At 37.4% G+C, this 21,371-nt stretch overlaps 1 protein-coding gene across 1 annotated transcript; it reads right to left on the minus strand.

Annotated features, from left to right (window-relative positions):
- Positions 1–421: 421 nt before the first annotated feature.
- Positions 422–1,028, minus strand: LOC150102566 (protein ZBED8-like). The gene is made up of 2 exons (XM_090398708.1): positions 920–1,028; positions 422–756 (listed from the first exon to the last, which is right to left on the minus strand). Exons 1-2 carry the CDS (start codon positions 1,026–1,028, stop codon positions 422–424), a joined length of 444 nt encoding a protein of 147 aa, XP_090254834.1.
- Between the last annotated feature and the right edge of the window lie 20,343 nt (positions 1,029–21,371).

Consider the following 21,371-nt stretch of genomic DNA (forward strand, 5'->3'; position numbering starts at 1 on the left):
GACAGGGGCATGTTCTTGTTCATGGTCGTCGCCAGATTATATCGCACCCTGAGGCAAACAATTAAATATCGCCCCCTGCTGGATTTTAAGACAAAATGTAAGAAAATCTCCAATTGCTATTTTGTTTTTATTACAAGAGAAACGCTAATATAAAACGATTACATGATAATATTAATTAAATGATTGCCCTACGGCAGTAGTTCCCAACCTTTTTTTAGTCCCTATACCCCCTTGGCTTTTAGTAATTTATCTGGTACCACTATTCATTATAATAAGAAATAAATTCTTAAGTTTACCATGCAGATTCAAAGAAAATAAGAAATAAACAGAAATTAAGTTTTCTTAAAAGCTTTATTCGGTAAATAAATCAATTACATTATCATAAAATTGTAAAATCTTTATTGAACTGCAGTAAAATTGACTAGTGAGGCCCTTGATTCTGTTTCTTATCCACCAACAGTTTTATTCTTGGTAGTACAGTTTTTGAAATAGTAACCCGCATATCATATTCTGGCTCCAGTTTGTTTCTTGTTTTGGACTTGATTAAAAACAGAACTGAGAATCCTGATTCCCATAGATAAGTTCTTATAAATGGAATTATAGCCATGTAAGCATGTTTGGTGATAACGGGATATGCTTCTCCTAGTGTACACCAAAAATTTTGTAACTTCACTGATTGGAATTCAACTCGGAGTTTCTTGTTATTGCAGGGATCAATTAGCTCGTCTTTCACTGGGTCGTTGTCACTGATTTTTTCTAAATCAATACGAAAAGGGTTACATATCGAAACTTCATATTCTTGCAACTGCCTCTTTCAAAGTTTTTAAATGCAATATAATGCTATCACAAACTTCCTGTTTTAGTTCTTATGTCGGATCTAAAATGATTTCATCAAGAGATTTGAAATTGGCAAAGTTACCTAACTCCACCCTTCTTCCCCAGAGAGTCAATTTTTCTTGAAACGATTGTATCTTTTCTTCAGCCTCCGCGAGAATGACATCTGTGTCTTGCAGCGGTACAGATGTCATTCTCGCGGAGGCTGAAGAAAAGATACAAACGTTTCATGAAAAATTGACTCTCTGAAGAAGAAGGGTGGAGTTAGGTAACTTTGAATTAAGAATTCCAAAATACATCAGAAAGATAAGCTAGAGAAATCTCAAAGTTTGGATCTTTGAAATATAAAGCAAAAGCAGATTCTTTTTTGACTAAAAAAATTACAATTAAATTTCTAAGTTCAAAAACTCTACCTAAAACATTTCCTCTGGATAATCATCATACTTCTGTATGAAGCAGTAGTACGATATGATCTGCTCCAACCTCTTAACACAAAGATTTAAATACATGGTGATTCAATGCTTTTGCTTTGATAAAATTCACAACTTGAACAACAACATCCAAAACGGCTTTCAAATTATGTGGAAGTGTTTTAGATGCTAAAGCATGCCGGTGAAGGATGCAATGGCTTGTAGAAATATTTGGGTTGATTTCTTTAACTAAAGTATTGAAGCCTGACTTTTTCCCCAAATAGTGGGAGAACCGTCAGTACAAATAGATTCTACTAATTCCCATGAAAGGCCATTTGAAAAAAAAAAATCATTCGCCAAATTCATAATGTCCACTGCCTTTGTTGTTTGTTTCAAGGGTTTACAAAAAAAATTCCTCTTTTATTTCATTCTGATTTATATATTAGTAAAAACAAGAAGCCGTGCGCAGTTAGAGACATCAGTTGATTCATCCAACAGTAAACTAATTCTTGCCGGACGAGTTTTCTTGATTTCCTCCACTACCTGTACGCGTATGTCTTCTGACATTTCTCGAATCCGATCACAAATTGTATTATTTGTGTAAAATTTTTGCAATTTTCTCATTTGCTTCTTTACCACACATCAACTCAACCATGTCCATAGCACATGGCTTCACTAATGTCTCAGCATTTGCATGTGGTTTCTTTTCTTTGGCGACCTCAATGCGGCGCGATAACTGGCCTCCAGTGCTGACTTCGGGGTAATAAATCTATGGTCATGAAGTGTGATATTCTTACCAAATCGTGCTCTTTTATTCTAAATGAGGACTCTTACTCGTTAGAATGTTCGGGATGAACATTCTGAAGATGCTCTTTCAAATTTGATAGCTTCATACTGCCATTGCTGAATATCTTGGAGCAAGGGGTTTTTCCACACCTTCTTTGTCAAGCACAAAAGTAAAACCATATTACACATGTGAATCTTGGTAACAACGTTTCTTTGGCATGGTCATTCCTTGGGTCTGCAAAAAAAATATTTTTTTGTATATAAATCCTGATGTAACCTTTCATTTTAAAAATAAGCTAAAAAATAAATAATATTTTTATTTATTTAAATCTTAATCTATCCTTATATTTTTAGAATAGGCTAAAAAATAAACTATAAGCTATTTACGATTAGATTAAAATTTAGTCAGCAAAAGTAAAGTCGGCAAAAGCAATTTAGCTAACCTAACGAGCATGTCGAAATGAAGCAGTTGGAGTGTGTATACAGTTCGTCACGCGCATGCGCACGAGGTGCAGATGCCACGGAGGGAAGCCTCGAGGGGGCGCCGATCTGATAATTTCACTAGCTATATTGAATCTTAACCGGGAATTTTGAGTTATCGTACCCTGCAGTGAAAAAAAAAGTCTATGCAACCTCACTGTCTCCGAAAAGAGACCTGAAATGTCGCTGGTGTGGCTGACAGACAGTACCAACATGGAATATCCCGGAAAGGTTGATAACATAAATATTTTCGGAATATATTAATAGCATAATATATTTATTTACCTGCTCTTCACTGTACCCCCTGGACAAGCTTCCGTACCCCCTGGGGGTACGGGTACCCCAGGTTGGGAACCCTGCTTTACGGGGATATCGCACAATAAAACTGTTTATATGCTCTTCTAAATTTAAATTATAAGCAATGTCCACCTCTCTCGATATAGTTGCTATACCAACTAATATTTCTTGGGTCATTGCTGTTCGCAAATACTTTTTGATCAGTTTAAGCTTGGAAAAACTTCTTTCCACACTTGCTACGCTAAGAGGAATTGTTTGCGTAAACGGCGTCTAACAAAATATGGCTGAACGAGCGCCCTCATTAAGCCTCACCATGAGGCAGGCTGCCTCTATGCTACACCCTGTCGCTGGTACTTTTTTTGTTGTAATTCTTTACCCAGAGAGAAAGAGAGAAAGAATGTGCGTGAAACAAGTAATCTACTCTTCATGACTAGGCAGATAACTTCAAATCCAGTTGCCTTTGTATCCTATAAAGCACAGCACAATTCTATTCAGCCGCGTATATATTGCTGTGAATTATGGAAGGGTTATTACTCGGACCGGTTTTGATCTCTAATTATGCTATGCATGCGTATATGGAAAATATGACTTCAGTACTGATTTTGCTCTCATCTAGGTTTTCATGAATTTCCCAAAGCTACAGCAAAAGAAAATTCACCCAGCATACCAATAAGCATTCACGTTTTACCTAGTAACAGTCTCCGTCTTGGCTCTGCAGGAACTGGGCACAAGCCCAAAGATGAGAACCACGGTAAGGACTCTAGCAACAGCTTTATTCACATTAACTCGCAAGATCAATATTTCCTCGTTCTTAGATAACAATAGTTAAAATTAACCCAAGAGAATTCTTTTACCATTATTATGGCTACTTCAGGAAACAGTAATATGCAGCATGAATCGAATCTTCCCATATAGTGGATTTGTTATATTTTCTAATGAAAATACGCTTTTGGAAGAACAATATCTAGAAGCTGTAGTGAAACACATTCCACTGAAAAATGATACCGACGTCACCAATGATGTAGTCGACACCTCCTGGTCCAGAGTATTTATATTATATTAGAGGGATTAATATTGGCGCATGCCATACTAACGTTTCACCTATCTCGCTTGCGTACTCAGAATTAACTATTTCAACGGCCAATCAGCAACTACTGCCAAATAGTTGCTGATGCACTTCAGCGAATATCTCCATTGCAAAGGATCCGGAGATTATTATCAAAACATGGCACTATGATAGACCAAACCTGCAACTGCGCTCCTCGAAAACTAAGTCTATGTCTTCCACATCACAACCTTCCAGATACAGGCTGATGTGCTTCGGCAATAATACGATTATCTCCATATTACAAATAATAAGCTCGGAAATGGATAGGATATTTCTAAACTCGGAAAAGGATAGTCTATGTGTTTAAGATCGTTTGTTTGACTCTCAGCGCTGATTCAATGAGGATCCTTCGAAAAATTGTCTTTACAACACTGTCAGCAGAAAGAAGCCAGAAGCTTTAACTGCTTCACCAAAGTAAAATTAGCAAAGTTAAAGCTAAACTGAGACAACTTCACAGTCCTCAGAAGAATTCAAAGCTTCGTTAAAAAACTATTCACAGCATATGTGAAAATCGATGTAGACGTATGCTGTGAACAAAAATAATTAAGAACGCTTTAACCAGATAAAAGGAAGTGAAACTCTTAAATTCAGAAAGAAATTTGGTTATATCATAAGTATTATGACATAACCAATGTTTCTGGTATCCCCCTCTAAAATTAAATGCTACAATTGTGTCAAACTATTGTAAAACAGACTCGTCCTAAATATACTAAAACATATTATTATTATTATTATTGTTATCTGAGATCTCCAGGGCGTGAAGGACTCATTGAGGGAGGCTGTAAATTTCCCAACCCAGCTATCATATGAATTCATTCACACTACATGCATTCTCTACACATAAAGGCAAATTATTCCACTCACTAACTCACTGCTCTCTCGGAGAAAAACCTAGCTCTTAACCTTTTCTTGATCGAGAACAACCTTAACTTCCATGGATGCCCCCGTGTTCTCTCCGCATCTTCCATATATAACGAAACTTTTCATCATCTGAAATGCTATAACATCTATTCAAACGTTTATAGACCTCTGTCATATCACCCTTTCTTTCTCCTATTAACGAGAGTCTGTAATCCACATACTCGCAATCTTCCCTCATAATCTAAATCCCATAATCCGGATATAATATTTTAAACTCTTCTTTGCACCCTTTCCACAGCTTCTTTATCTCCTTGGAACCCGGGAAACCAAATCTGCACACAGTAATCCAAGTGTGGTCTTATCAAAGCCTTATAAAGAAGCAAAATTACTTCCATATCCTCACATGTCAAGGTTCTCTTCAGCATAGCAATTATCTTCTGAGTTGTATTTGCAACGTTTGCTATGTGACCTTTGAACGTTAAATTCTTATCCACTAAGATCCCTTGCCTCTTCAGTTTCTTGTAGCATAACCCCGCTAATATAATATGCCACTGGAACTCTAATCACGCCAAAGTGCTTAACTTTACGCTTACTAACATTAAACTGATAGTCATTTTCGTTTGCCCAGATTTCCAGTCTATTCAAATCATTTTGTAATTGCTGAATATCAGTAGCATCCCTGATTGCCCTGCCTATCTTCGCATCATCAAACAATTGCAAATCTGATGATAGACCCTGCTTGATATCATTAATGTATAGATTGAACAGTAATGGCCCAAGGACTGAACCCCGAGGTACACCACTAGTTATTTTTTTTAATTTATTATTTTTATTCATCTTTGTTCTGGTTATGGGCAGTGCTACCCTTACATCACGTCCATACTTGATATAGGCCTAAGCCTTTACAAGTGTTTTACCCTATGCCTGTTCTAGTTATCATTGTAGTCATTCTCTGGTGGCAACGCCATGTCACCAGTGTGCCCTGCACGGCCCTCAAGGAAAGAACTTTTATATCGTTCTGCGTAAGCACAAGCTGTTTTAAGTCCTTATAACTATCTGCACTCCATATGACATGTAAAGAGATGGTGGCGCTAGTAAACCTCGGAGTTGCCCCATTCTCCTCCCATATCTTACTAACTAAATCTTGGTTTTTTTAATAATAATTTACTTTATTATGGCTATAGGCTAGTGGGCGCCCTGATACCACCATTTGGGCATCAACTACCCAAACGTCAACATCTTATTTAATCACTAAGTCTGGCTTATGCAAACCCGCGGAGGTCCTATAATGTGGTTCCACCGCAGTCTCCCAACCTTTGTTCTTAAAACAGTTGTTCAGAATGGAGACCACAGCATCATGCCTCCTCACGTGCACCCCATGGGTGCGGAAGCAACACTGGACTATATGAGACAATGTCTCACTGTAGTGGCATCCAGCCCTACAGTTGGAGTCGTCACTACCCCATCAAGCTGTGCGGGCTCGATTAGGCAGGGCATTGATCCTCGTCTTAATAAGGTCAATATACTCGAACCCAGGGAGGAGTCTGGTGCCATCCCTTACCCAATCATGCTGGGAAGGCACCAGATATGACTCTTATAAAGCAGCACAATCTACAGAACAGAATCTGGCAGATTGACACCCACTGTATACTATTTTGTGATAACTATCTCTCAACAATCTCCTGATTCAAGTCAATAGATTATGTTCCAATCCCATATTCTCCAGTTTACAGAATAGGCTATCATGTGGCATATTAACGTGTAGTATATTATTATGTCCAGAAATATTTATGCTACATGAAACCAACAGCTACTCTATTCTTTTAATCGGTTAAGGCAGTGGCCATGTAACATACTCCACTGTCCTCCAATGTAATTGCATGGGATAATCACATAGACGTTTTGAGGTTTTCGTCCGTTATTCTTGTCCGAATTTTTGATTTATTGTATTTCATCCTCGAAAAAAACTGTTCACACATATATGTGCTGCCGAAAAGACATGATTTTTCTTGAAAAGCGCGTAAATTTGTATATTTTCCTTCCACCAAATAAAATTTATAAAAATACGTCCAAGCAATGTTGTTAAACTGTGATTTTAGCACTAAATCCGCCTGAAGCTTAATAAATTCCATCTGAAAATTTTCTGGCGCATTATTTACATCGGCATTCAGCATCCATCGGACGAGCGAATATAGCGAATGTGGAGTCTTTGTTTTTGAAGTCGGCAAACCTTGTATCAAATTGCTCTATTAGTGCTCAGTTCATCTCCATAACAATTATAAGGGATATTTTTATGAGTTGCTAGAGTAAGAAAATGATAACAATTTTTAGCTCTTATTTGACTTTCCAACAATCTTAATTTATTACAAAAAGCTTTGACAAGTCCATGCAGTTCATGAACCAATTGTCCTTGTTTTTACAATTTAAGATTCAGTTCGTTTATGTATCAGATGACATCTACAAGGAATGCTAAATCACGCATCCACTCATCATCTTTTACTTGGTTGTGTTTCCTTTTATGTCCATAAAATCTGCAATGTCTTGTTTCAGATCATAAAATCGTTTTAACATTTTACCTTTACTCAACCACCTCACTTCACAGTAATAAGACACATCAGGTGTCTGGTGTCGAGGCTAGCTGCTGAAAGGACCTACTGTCGGAGAGCTCCTGAAAGATTTGTGATATTTGCTGATTTATTAATATTTTGTTAATTTAACTGTGTAATTTTAGTACATTATTGTAGTTTTATTAGTGTATTAAGTGTTTTATAACATTATCTATGTCGGGAAGTCGCCGCTAGAGGGATTCGTGGTATGTAGTGTTCGTGAAAGCTCCTGATAAGAGAAGCGTTATTTTCAGTTATCGTTGATAAATTTACTTTAATATTGCGTAGTTTTGTTCGCCTTGCGTATCTCAGTGCGTCTGTTTGTGTGTTTTTGGTGATTATAATTTATGTGATAAAATACGTTACTAGTAAGTATGGCTTCAGAACGAAGGAAAATGGCGGCCAGTAATGATCGTTCGCCATCTTCTTTCAAGAATGGTAATGTAAAGGAGATGATTCAGTGTACTATCTGCGAAATGTACTCTTTGCAGAGTGTGGTTAGATGATAATAAAGGAGTGAATGTGTGTGGAAAATGTAGGGAGAATGAGGAATTGAAGTGTATTTCGGATCATGAGTGTGATATTTTTGTAAAACTTCAGAATGAAGTAAATAGGGATATGACAAGAAACGGCGAGGTTGTACCAGAGATTTGTGAGAGTGTGATTGATAGTATTAATGGTTTTACAGAGAATAAAAAAGATGAGATAGATGAAATGAGTGATATCGCGTTGTTGAATGGTGCGATACAAAGGACAAAACAGCAGCTAGAGCGTATAAGCAAAAGTCGACTGAATGAACCAGCCAATAATAAAAAGTATGACAGGAAAAATAGGAATATGAGTGTGAACATGAACAAAATGAAGGATAGAGTGCTATGTGGATACTCGTTAGTACGAAGTGTGTTAGTAGAGGATTTGACAAAATCGTACCAACCTGGTGAGACTATAAAGGATGTAACTGAGTCTATTAGAGAGCAAAAGGAAAGGGTGAAAGAAATGATTGTTGTTGCAGGTACGAATGATTTGAAAGGAGATAAAATGGAAATGATTGAATACCTGAATGAATTGTTTGAGGTAGCAAAAGAAAAGAGTGAGAGAGTTAGGATGATTAGTCTTTTGCCATGGTATGACAGTGAAATGTTTAAAAGGAGGGCCATAATTGCGAATGACTTTATGCGTGGGTTATGTATGACGAGTGGTGTGGAATTTGTGGATGTTTGGAGTGAGTTCGATGGGCGAAAGGACCTATATAAGATGGATGGCTTGCATTTGAATGGTTACGGTGTAAGGAGACTTGAGAAAGTGTTGCTGAATGTAGTGGATGTGCAAATTCAGGGAAACTAGATTTATTAAGGTGGGGGGGTAGATATACAGTCCTTAGGGAGGCAGTTGAATGTATGAATGAATATAATATGCTCGAGCGAATAAGGACAACAAATCAGAGTGGAATAGTTAATGTAGGGGCTAATGGGGGTCTTAAATTCATGTACACTAATGCTAGGAGTAATAGGAACAATAAGGAAGAGTTTTTCGCCATGGTTGACACTTCCAGACCACAGGTTATTGGTATTAGTGAATCATGGCTGACTGTAGATGATATAGCTAGTGGGATTGAATGTGAAGGCTATAGTGTGTTCAGGAATGACAGGGAGAATAAAATGGGAGGAGGAGTATTGTTGATAATAGCTGATGAGCTACAGCCAAGGAGAATAGAAGTCGAATTGCAGGATACAGAAAAGAGCACATTTGAGGCCATTTGGTGTGAGATTGTGGCTAGCAGATCTAAATACACAAATGGGTGCTGCTATAGACCAGGTGATGGAAAAAATGGTGGTGACAGTATGCACAAGCAAATAGAAGAAATAGTGGAAGGAGGGTAATTATTATCGGAGATTTCAACTAGGGTTGCATTGATTGGAGTGAGGAGAGGACACACGGGAGGAAGGAATTGGATTTTATGCGGTTATTAAGGGATAACTATCTGCGACAGCATGTAATGAAAAATACTAGGGGTCAGAGAGTACTTGACCTAGTAATTACATCTGAGGAATTGGCTGTAACAAATATGACCACATTGCCACCAATTGGTAAGAGTGATCATAGGGTCTTGACTTGGAAGGTGGCTAAAGGTGTGAAATTTTCAATTAAGACAGGGTACATGTGAAATTATCGGGCTGGAAAGTATGACAAGCTTAGGAGTTTGATTGGTTCAGTGTCATGGCATGTACAACTGCAAGGACTAGGAGTTGATAGTGCATGGGAGGCAGTTATGAAGTGTTTGCATGAAGCAATGGCTGACTGTATACCTAGAGTCCGAATAATAAATCAAGCAGGGGTTAAATGGATGAATAACACCATTAAGCTTTGAGCTGCAAAAAAAAAGAAACAACTATGGATGGAATTTAAGGAGAAAAGTGACTGGCACGCACATGTACAGTATAAAGCGCAGGCCAGAAGGGTAACGAGTGTGGTAAGAAAAGCAAAAAAAGGATTACGAAAGAACATTGGCCATGCAGGTTAAAGAGAATCCTAAACAGTTTTTTTAGATATGTAGCAAGTAAAAAGGAAAATGTACATGGCAGAATGATTTTAAAGAATGCCGATGGAAGGGAGGTAACTGAATCAGTTGATATAGTTGAATTACTGAGTGAGCACTTTGCAAGTATATATCATCCAGATGGTGACATTGCAGAAACAAATAAACCAGTAAATTATATGGGAATTGTGGTGATTGAAGTGGAGGTGAGTAGTCTATTGCATAACCTCAATGTCAATACATCCGTGGGATTGGATGGTATACCAGCTCGTGTCGTACGAGAAGCAGCTAAAGAATTGTCAGTACCCTTGACCATTTTCTTCAATTTGAGTCTTGGGTCTGGGTTAGTCCAGAGGGGGTGGAAAGAAGGGATAATAGTTCCACTGCATAAAGGTCGTTCCAAGACTGCTGTTGTAAATTACCGACCGATTAGCATATCAGGAATCATTTTCAAGGTCTTAGAGAAATTAGTCAAGAAAAGAATACAGGATCGAATAGATGAAAATGGGATATTGTATGGGGGACAACATGGTTTTGTGAAGAGTAGATCATGCCTCAGTAACTTGCTCACGTTTTATAACACAATGACGGCTGAACTGGATAGGGGTAATGGGTTTACAGTGATACCACTGGACCTTGCCAAGGCCTTTGATTACCACATGGAACCCTAATCAGTAAACTGGAGCAGATGGGGATAGATTTAGGGTTGGTGAGATGGATAGGAGGGTGGTTGAAGGAGAGATACCAGAGAGTGGTTTATGCAGGAGTGGAGTCTAAATAACGGCTTGTGACTAGAGGTGTGCTGCAGGGCTCTGTTCTTGGAGCACTGCTTTTCAATTTGTTCATCAATGATATAGGAAAGGATTTGAGAGGAAGTGTTCACTTGTTTGCTGATGATGCAAAGTTGGGTAGAGCAATTGTGAGTGCACAGGATGTCAAAATGTTACGGGATGATTTGGATAGTTTGGAGGACTGGGCTAGGAAAAATGGATGTCAATTTAATGTGGTAAAGTATAAGGTTATGCACTTTGGGTTGAAAAGAATAGCAGCAGTATATCGCATTGGTGGAACCGTACTCCAGGAGATTGATGAGGCCAGGGATTTGGGAGTGTTGGTGGATAAGGAATTGAAGTTTAGGGGGCACATTGCAAAAGTGACAAAAACTGCTCACCAAATCACTTGGCTTCTGAAAAATACTTTAACATGCAGAGACAAACAAGTTGTTGTTCCTCTGTATCGAGCCTTGATAAGACCCCATCTGGACTTCTGTGCCCAGTTATGGGCACCAGGGTTTCTTCGTGATGGGGAGGAAGTGGAGAGGGTCCAGAGACGAGTGACCAAGATGATAGCAGGTCTGTGGAATGAACCTTATGAGAATAGGTTGAAGATTTGTGGTTTGCAGAGATTGGACGATAGGCGAAGGAGGGGTGATATGATTGAGACATTCAAATTACTGAAGGGTTTCTATAAGATTGATCCAGAAGATATTTTTGAAAATATGACTGGCGGTGGGAGGACTAGGGACCAGGCATGGAAGCTGCGCAAAAGCGTGTTTGACAATGGTGTTAGAGCTAGGTTTTTTACTCGGAGAGTGGTGAATTAGTGGAATAAGCTTCCAGAGTCTGTTGTGAGTGCTACAACCGTGAATGTGTTCAAGGCAAGGTATGATAGATACTGTGTGAATGTTGAATAGTTGTTCTTGACATGATGTTAGGGCCTCCCTCGATGAGTCTGTCGACTCCTTGGAGTTGCCCGGAACAATAATAATAACAATCTTCATAATCCGAAAATATGTCTGACAAATACTCCTTAAATTGGCAGTGATTAAGCGCACGTGACTTAATAAAGTTAATACTGGCTACTACAACTTCCATACATTTGTGACTTTAATCGATATTGCACACAGATTTTGTTGGTGGATAACGTAGTGAAAATTTACTAAATTTTCCGGATTGATCTGTAGTTCTATTGCTCTTTCATGAACTATTCCAATAAATCCCTTCTGTGCACCAACCATTGTAGGGGCTCTATCAGTGCATATGCCAGATAGTGAACTCCATTTAAGCCCAAATCTTTCTCTCTAAGACTGTGTTGACTGTTTCAAATATATCTTCACCGGTAGTTGTTCCTTTTAAAATTAAGAATTATTGGCACTTCGGCCAATAATTCTTCTGTGATGTTGAAATCCGCATCAACTTCTCGAATAAATATTGCTAGTTGTGCTGTATCAGAGGCATCGGTGCTGTCATCCAAAGCAATTAAAAATGCTTTCAATCTAGCAATCTTCTCTTTTAAACTTTTTTTGATATCATCAGCCATAATTTCTATCCGTCGGACAACAGAACGTCTTGACAAACGAATATTCTCGAAGTCTTTTTTCTTTTCAGGACATATTATACTTGCAACATCCAGCAGATATTCTTTGATAAATTCTCCTTCACCAAATAACTTAGAATGCTTAGCGATTTTTCGCTTACCACAAAGCTGGTTTTGACAATGCTGTGGTGCTGGGTTCTTTGCTTGTTGAACTTTTGCCGCTGGGTATCCAAGTTCAACTTCTGTATTTCATCTTTTGGTAGTTGCCATCAATTTTTGGGTGATCCGGTTGTCTCGAAGTAAAGTGTCTCTTCAAGTTGTATTCTTTGTTGACCGATACAGATTCGTTGCACAGCAAACATACAGGCAAACCTTTATTCAGAATAAAATAATAATCATCTGCCAGTTGTCTTGAAATTGACGATTCTCTGCATCTACTTTTCTTTCTTTTTTTTTGCAATAACCCCTGACATTGTTCCAAATTTATAAGCGATATTCGGAATATTCGGAACTGTCAAACAAAACTGCCTTCTACACCGCAGGCACCGAACAGAACATAACATCAATGCAGGCACTGAACAAAGTACAATACCAACGCAAGTACCGAACTGACATGTTGTAACACGTTCACATATGTATGCCGCTAGTCAAACTGAGAAAGAGAACTTGGTTGGAGAAAACATAGTGTGTTTTGCGCAAGTCATATGACTTCAGCATAATGTGAGTTAGAAGAACACACCATGAATCAGACAAACTTTGCTGAAATAGACTAGGCCGCTTCAAAAGGAGGGCCAGGGGCTGCCCATATGTATTGTAGAGATTCTTTGTCTTCCAGGAAGTAAAGCATCTGTTGAGAGAATATTTTCTGTTATGAACAATATGTGGTCAAAGGAGAAATCTAGATTAAGTGTTGAGACAATGAGGGCTATGTTAGTTGTAAGACAAAATTGTGTGATGGAGTGTGAGAAATTTTATAAGCTGCTGAAAGACCAAAATTTGTTGTGTAAGATCACTTCATCGGAGAAATATTCATGGTACGATCATGGTGAAATACAGTTCCTCCATGTCTACTTAAATTTTTGTATGGATTGCGTCAATTAAGAGTAATGGTAAGCTAAATATGTTTATGTAATAAAACTTTTTTATTGTCTCACTTTTTTATGAATACAGAATATTATTACATAATCCCCATTCCGTTTTTGTCTCAAGGAAATATGGTCAGCCTAGTTATCACTCATATCGATATTAGCACTAAATGTAAAATAATATCATATCATATCAAGGTATTGTAACATACTCAAAACCTTCTCTGACTGAAATAATGTGTATTAATCACAACTATTTTATCCCAGGTATATATAGCCATAAGATGATATACCTCATTCAGGATATAATAAATGTCATCCACAACAGCAAACCATGAACCTTGTAACTCTAGATTAAAAATACATTCGATCTCACTGAACCTTATTTAATCAGCTGATTGAAAGTCTACAGTTTTTGCACCGGCATAATTTAAGAGAAAGCACTGCCCGCCATGCGATTTTATGCAGCCAGCCTGTGGGTTTTGATATTCACAAGCGAAAAATAAAATGACAATTTGAACCAAATGCGTATTAGATATTTTTATCCTTTCACTAATCGATAATCGCGATGTTGGGAATTTTATTTCGTGCTTTTACATCACTATATACTCACGTGTTTTTCAATTATTAGATGTGTTAAAGCGTTCTCATTGTTTTGTTCAAACACGCATGCTCCGGGAGCTCACGGGGAACGTGAGCGAGCGATTAGTGTTGTTCGTTTGTTCAGCTTGTGAGGTTTTGTCGTTGCTGGTCACCAAATTACTAGATACGCATTGATGAGGCCCTCGGATATTTTTTTTTTTTAATGCGGCCTCGGATTACCTATGGTTGGACAGCCCTGATTTAAGCCATTATATGTTTCCATAATGTCCAAACCTACATAAAGCTAAACGACACGCCCATACATACGCATTGTACTGGCAATTTACTTTATGGTCCCGTTTCCATAATTATCATAGAACACTTTGTGGCGAGTAAACATGTCGCTTAGGCAATCTTGTCCTAATCAATTTCTTGCCAAAGTATAATGTACGCTGATGTTATTGTTAGGGCATGCCAGCATTTTCCCCTCGTTCAGCAACATACCAACAATATCAAGCAGCTTCAGAAACCAAACCAATATACACAGATGAAATTACTAGAGTGTCGCAAATAGAGAGGCGAACTCAGATCCTACGTGTGACCATTGATCGACATAGCAGTTGACCTAGAAAACACATGCTCTTATGTAAGAAAGATTCAAGCTATATTAATTTAATGCATTAACCAAGGAATTGAATTAGAAAATGGCCTTAGGGAATTGGAGTGCAGCATAAAAGCCTTTGAACCCGTAATTGGGAGAGCAATATTATTCAAATTATCCCAATGTCCGTTGGCATACAATAATGATACTCGCCTTCCTCTATAAAATAAATTCACTCAGCAATCTATCGAATCATATGGAACGAAGCAAAGTATTTTTTTTATTCGTATCAGTAAAAAGGAGACCAAACTTGACCTATCGAATTATGTCCTTATGTAATACACAGCACGAAATAGTATTGACGTACCATCGAACATATGTATATTGTATCTAATCTACCCAAACCTCTGCACAAGCAGATGTCTCTGTCTAAAATTTTAAGAACGACAACAATTCATGTACTAATAAATCTAACAAATTTCTAGTCACGTTGTTCACATACGGAAGAAGGTAATCTATCAGCTCTGGTTCTAAGGGGGTGGTGATTGTGTAACATTATGAAGTCCTTGACTTCATGATAAATAACACATACACCATCTGTCTAAAAAGAAACAGTACTTTTCAAAAATAGAAGAAACTAGTGGCGCCACCTGTTGTATCTTTTTGTTTGTCGAAAGCGGCAACCTTCATTATTGTTGTCAACTGTTTATGACATTTGTTTCATTAGAAGTAGAGTTATAGTGCCAAGAATGACGACGTGTTTTGACGAACAGTCAGAAAATGAGTTTCAATCAGACAGCTGCGATTGACTTTGCTGTTAAACTTTGTAAAAGTTTGACCGAAACGCATTAAAAAGCATACCGGGATGAATGCTTATCCCGTACTCAAGTTTACGACTGGTTTAAGCGATTTCAAAGTGGTCGTGAGATGCTTGAGGACGACGAAAATTCGGGCAGTCCAAAAATTGGACTGAGCGAAGTTAACATCCAAAAAGTGCGTGATTTCATCACAGAAAACCAGAAATCGTCCGTGAGATTGATTGCAGATGAATTGTGGATCCCAAAATCAAATGCGCACAACAGTTTGGGTCTTCACAAATTGAATTCGCGATTTGGTTGCAAGTTGACCGACGACAAAAAAATGTATTGAATTGAACACTACAAGGACTTCATTAAAGCCGCTCATAATGACTTAAAATTCCTTGAAACGATCGTTACTAATGACAAAATGTGGTGCTTTGGGTGAGCCCGAAACAAAGCGCCAGAGTGCTGAGTGGAGACCACCAGAAGAGAGGCATATGAAAAAAAAAGTCGCTTGGAGAAGTCAAAAGTAAAGACAATGCTGATTTGTTTCTACAATTCCAAGGGCATTATCCACAAAGAATTCGTTCCACCTGGCCAAATGGTCAACGGTGAGTTTTATCGTAAAGTTTGGAAGTGATTAATAGCGAGAATTCGTCGTGTATGGTATGAATATCATGATGCATACAGTTGGTCACTTTTGCACCATCTCATCGTTCGAACATTGCGAGTTTTTAAGCAAAAACCAAGTTTGTGTGTTGGATCACTCGCCATATTCACTTGATTTAACACTCTGTGACTTCTTTCTCCTCCCCAACTTCATTTGTCGATGAAAGGAAAGCGATACGCCACCATTTAAAACGTTCCAGCAGCAGTAACCACGACCAACAATATCCCCAAAACAGATATAAACAACTCATTTAACGAATTTATTGTCCGTGTCAAACGCTGTATCAAAGCTGAGGGAGAGTATATTGATTGAAATAAATGATTTCAATAATTATAATTGTTGGCCTGTTTTATTTTCTATCAAAAGTTTGGTTATATTTTGGACAGAGGGTGTATAGCCTCTCGCACTCAAATATCACCCTCACCTTTTGTGGTAGAACCTGTTATCGGCGATATAACTTAAACACCTATACAAGAGTAAATGTTTGTGTATAAAATGTGTCTGGATGCTGAGGTAGCAGCCTTACCATCAGAATAGGGATTATGGGCTAAAAACTCACAAATCGCCGAAATTTAAAGTTTTCAATGGAATGTGCTTTATTCAGGGATGCCTATTAAAACAGATATGCATCAATGTGAAGTAGCAATCCTCATTAACAAAAAATTTAGTAGAGCAATGATTGTTTGGGAACGAATAACAGTAATTTAAAAAAAAAAAATCAGCTAACGCCTTGTTCCCGTATATAGAGAATAGGCGAGGTTGTTTAGCCCTATCTAACAGTAATTCTTAATACGAAATTTGGAAGACTGAGTTGTTCAGTGCTATGTACCAACTGAGACTGCATCATTTGAAGAAAAATAAACATTTTACAGCCTTGCTTGTTAAGGCCTTGATGACATGGCAACAAGAGCATACTTCTCATGGTGACTTCGATGCTAAAGTTGGTACAAATAATGAGGTGCTGGCGAATGTAATGGGCAAACATGGTTTGGGAGAGAGAAATGTAAAGGTGAAGTGTCGGTGGAACTGTGTAGCAAATATAACTTAGTAATAGGTGGCACAATCTTTTAGCAAAAGAGAATACATAAAATAAGTGGGTATCCCAAGATGGCAAAACACAGAATCAAATAGATCATACTGTCATTAGTCAAAGGTACAGGAAAATGTAATTAGATGCCCAAAATAACAGCACTGCTGATATTGGCTGATCACCTAATAATAGGATATATGCATTTATTTATTCACAAAAAATCATCAGGAGAAATCTTATAATAGAACGGAAATTTGATATCACTAAATTACAAAATGCTGAAGTCTGCAATGAGTTTAAAATAAAGTTAAAGGAAAATATGGATATTAATTTTGAAGGCAGAGAGGATATGTAATGATGATATAGAGGCTACGCAGAAAAAAGTCCTTAATGATACAGCAGAATATATTTTAAAATATACTAAAAGAAATATAAAAAAAAGTAAATAAATCAATGGACAGATGAAAAGAAAAAATAAATAAATAAAAATTTAAAAATAAAAAATAATCGAACAGGCGGTGAATTTAACTATTCTTTATATTTGCTGTTTGTGGATTACGAAAAAGCATTCGATTCGATTTCTAGAGATTGTGCGTGGAATGCACTTCAGAACAAAGGAATGCCACAGAATATAATAAAACTTGTACAGGAAGGATATGAAAAATTCCAATGTCAGGTGTATGATGAATATCTGTCACAACCCTTTCAAATTGTACCTGGAGGATGTCTGCCATCTCTGATTATTTATACTGGTGCTGGATGAAGTTCTAGAATAAACAGTAATGAAATATATGCCAAAGCAAAAAAAAAAAAAAAAGATAACGCCTTTTTATTCACGTGTAGCGAGTAGGCCTATCTAACTTTTGGACTTAGTGGGTAGTTCAATCTCTACTGGTACCTAATCAGATAGCTGGCCAATGTGCCGCCATCTCGCGGTCCATAACCCTAACACAATATATTTAATGTCTGAAATAGTGTGGGTTCTACAGTAATTTTCTTGAGTTTACGGGACGAAAAACCCGCCTGCCCGTGCCAGAGATCGACTAACTCGGGAACCGGTCGAATAAAGGCTTGGTAAAATTTCCTCTAGTCGCCGACTAGATTCGAAAAACCAAGTCTTCCTTCGTGCGGTTAAGCGCTGATGTGCAAATGCCACATATGGAAAATAAATAAAAAGCTTTGGGTGATCTAGACTATGTAGATGATGTATGCTTAATTACAGTGTTGCACAATTAAGCTCTGAAAAACAGATTAGTTTATGTGTGGGCAAATGGATAAGTAGAACTGACCGTAATCAAACATAGCTAAACACATGAATGAAACTCGTGAAAAATAATCGCTTATGCACAGGGAATTGGAAAACAACAACAGACTCTGTAATCAGATATAATTTAATTGGTCGAGTGAGAGACCAAAGTACTGAGAATCTACCCACATAACTCTAATACACTGAACAAGACTAAAATACACCAACCAGTTCAAGAAAGACCCAGAGAAATGGCATAATTTGAGCAACTTCTGAACTCAGGGGAAAAGTGATAACAATACACCAAATGCCAGCCAGCCTCCTCTGGAACTTTCAAATTACTCAGAGACTCTCCCTGCCCTATTAATTCAGCAATCGCGATGTATACTAATTGGGAAAAAAAAGGAAATCATATATATCAGTCTTCATGGCAATCAAATAAGCGTGATAAAGGCTTAGTCTTCTTTGAAACCTTTATAATTATCCTTTGTAATGTTCTTTCCTCAAGACTTCAGAACACATATCATTGATGTAATTTGGAAGACTCCATAAATCAGTCTTCTTATTCTTGAGTTTACGGGAAGGAAACTCAAGAATATCAACCAATGAAATTAGCAGTCATTTGGAAAGCTCTATACTTCAATTCTGTCAGGGATGCTAAGGCTTTTATAAGTTTTTCAAGTTGAGGCAATTAGTTGGTTTCATATGAAAAAGAAAGAGCTTCCATCCAGAAAATCGGTATTTTCATCCTGCAGAACATGCAACCTGACAAGAAATACAACCCAGTTTACGGACATAATACAATTGCCCCAAATCATTAGCTGGTGTTCAGTTGCAATCTTAAATAACAACAATAAAAACATACCCTGGAGTATATTCTTAAAAAAAGTTACAAGTGATTCTTAGGCTATGTAGTTCAGATAATGGGTAACAGAAATGTCTTCCCAACTATATTTACATTTTAACGAGATAATTTCAGCTATGGAAAAAAACAAGAATTGCCTTTCACACACTAATAGGATTTCCTCCAAAATATTTTCAGAGCCTCTGTTCAGATATCATAGGTCCAACAAGTGGACACTTTCTCTTCCATACATAGAACCAGTTAGGATTCAGAACAATTAGAAACATACTAATCTACATTGGAAAATCGTCAAAAACCTGCAAATAAAAAAAAAATATCAACCAATGAAATTAGCAGTCATAACAGCTTTTCAAAACCTTTTAACAGTGTAAGGCATCGAATCTCCACGAGAAATTCAAAGTACCTACTGTTTTCCAGCTTACATCTTGCACCTCTGCTTCTCACCACCTACAGAAAAATATATCGCTCACTGATGTCAGTCATTGAATCCAGCTATCGACAGCTTCTAATGGATCTTCCCATATGAGACCAGAAGCACCAAGCAGAGGCGAAAAGCCAGTAGAAGCTGACATTATACTAAACTTCGCGAATGGTATATTTGACCTGTGCTGTGAATATAGAGATTATCATATATTTCTTGGATTTCCTATACCATATTCAGACTTACACATCAAGCAGATACTACTGGCACTGAAAGGAATACAGAATATGAAAGTACTTCATCATTACCTTAAAAGGCATGATCCCATATTCAATTGGAATACAGGAAATGATCTACCATCACTCTAGGAAGAACCAAATGTAGAGCCTGAGTCCATTCAAACTTCATGATGAAAAACATTGAAAGCACTGTAGTCCCTTCTCATGACTAGAGAACTGCATCCATAGCCCAGCAGATAGATGGCATTCAGTGACAAGAAAATGGCAGCTAACTGCTGCTATCTCGTGTGCCTTACCCAACATATTATTGTCTGAAATGCGAGTTCTACACTAGTTTTTCAAGGATTAAAAACCCAATTTCCCAGGAGAAAGAACAAGCTTGCCGTACTGGAGAGTGAGTACTCGACTTACGACCATTTATGTTTAAGACAGTATCCCCCTAACACATTCACCAAAATATTTAAGACAGTATTCCCCTAACACATTCACCAAAAACTAGGGAATCCCACAATTGCAACCTATGAATCAGCGATACCTTTTGCTGCGCACCATAAGGAAATATAACATTACAGAGGGTAGCCAATTTTCTGCACTTCACCTAGATAGGATGTTTTTTCAGATGTTCGTGATCAGTAGAATATTTTCTAAATCTAAACGAATTAATTAAAAACATAAAAATACATTAGGCTGTTTAATTACTGCACATAGGCTTCGGTGGTTCTTCGATTTTGCTATCCATACTATTATTTCTATTCCCGCTTTAAATACCTAGAAAAACTATTTTCTTCATATTTTCGTGTTTAATACTTGATTTGTTCAGTCTCAATTTAAACAACTAAGGGCTGTGTGATATTCACTTGTAAAGCTGAGAAAAGTAAGCATTATTATCTCAGAATCCTAACACAATGCCGTCGGGTAAGTTGTGGATTATTGCTGGATACTGGAAAATGGGGTTAATTACATTGTCAGGATGGTGCATGTCACCCAGAGAACAATGTCATTCAGATGAGGTAATTTCTTTTTAATTTTTTGTCAAGTCAATATTAGATATTAATATTTTGTATCATGCATATCTATGTTTTTTCATTAAAATAACTTTTTTGACTGCAATATCCTACATAAATAAAAATGTTTTTGGCTATGAAGTTTCATCAAAAATTATCAGAAAGGAATTATTGGCACTGAACCATTAGCTGCAAAATATTTTAACCAGGAAAACATGAGATGCATATTATAAATAATATAATAAAGTAACACAAATATTCCAGAAATACAGGGTGTTCGGGATAAATTTGACATATTTATAATTAATTATATTTTTCCGTAAGTTACATGTATTAACACACACTTCTCTTCATTTAAAAGTTTGGACCCTTCTTCATTCATATACAAGATGTCAGAAAGGATGGATAGCTGGAACCCACCTGAATCATGGAAGAGAATAACTTGTATCATGATGATTCGTGCCCGCCATCAAAATAAGGATATTACGACTGCTGCCCAATGCTCCCTGAATACAGTAAAAACAATCAGGCATGAACTAGAGACTTGCAATGGTGACTACGAGGATGTAGCAAGAAGAAAGATCCCTAGCAGAC

Source organism: Typopeltis vanoorti, chromosome 10 (assembly GCF_054136105.1).
Source record: "Typopeltis vanoorti isolate ZY-2024b chromosome 10, IOZ_Tvanoo_1.0, whole genome shotgun sequence".
Taxonomy (NCBI): Eukaryota; Metazoa; Arthropoda; class Arachnida; order Uropygi; family Thelyphonidae; genus Typopeltis; species Typopeltis vanoorti.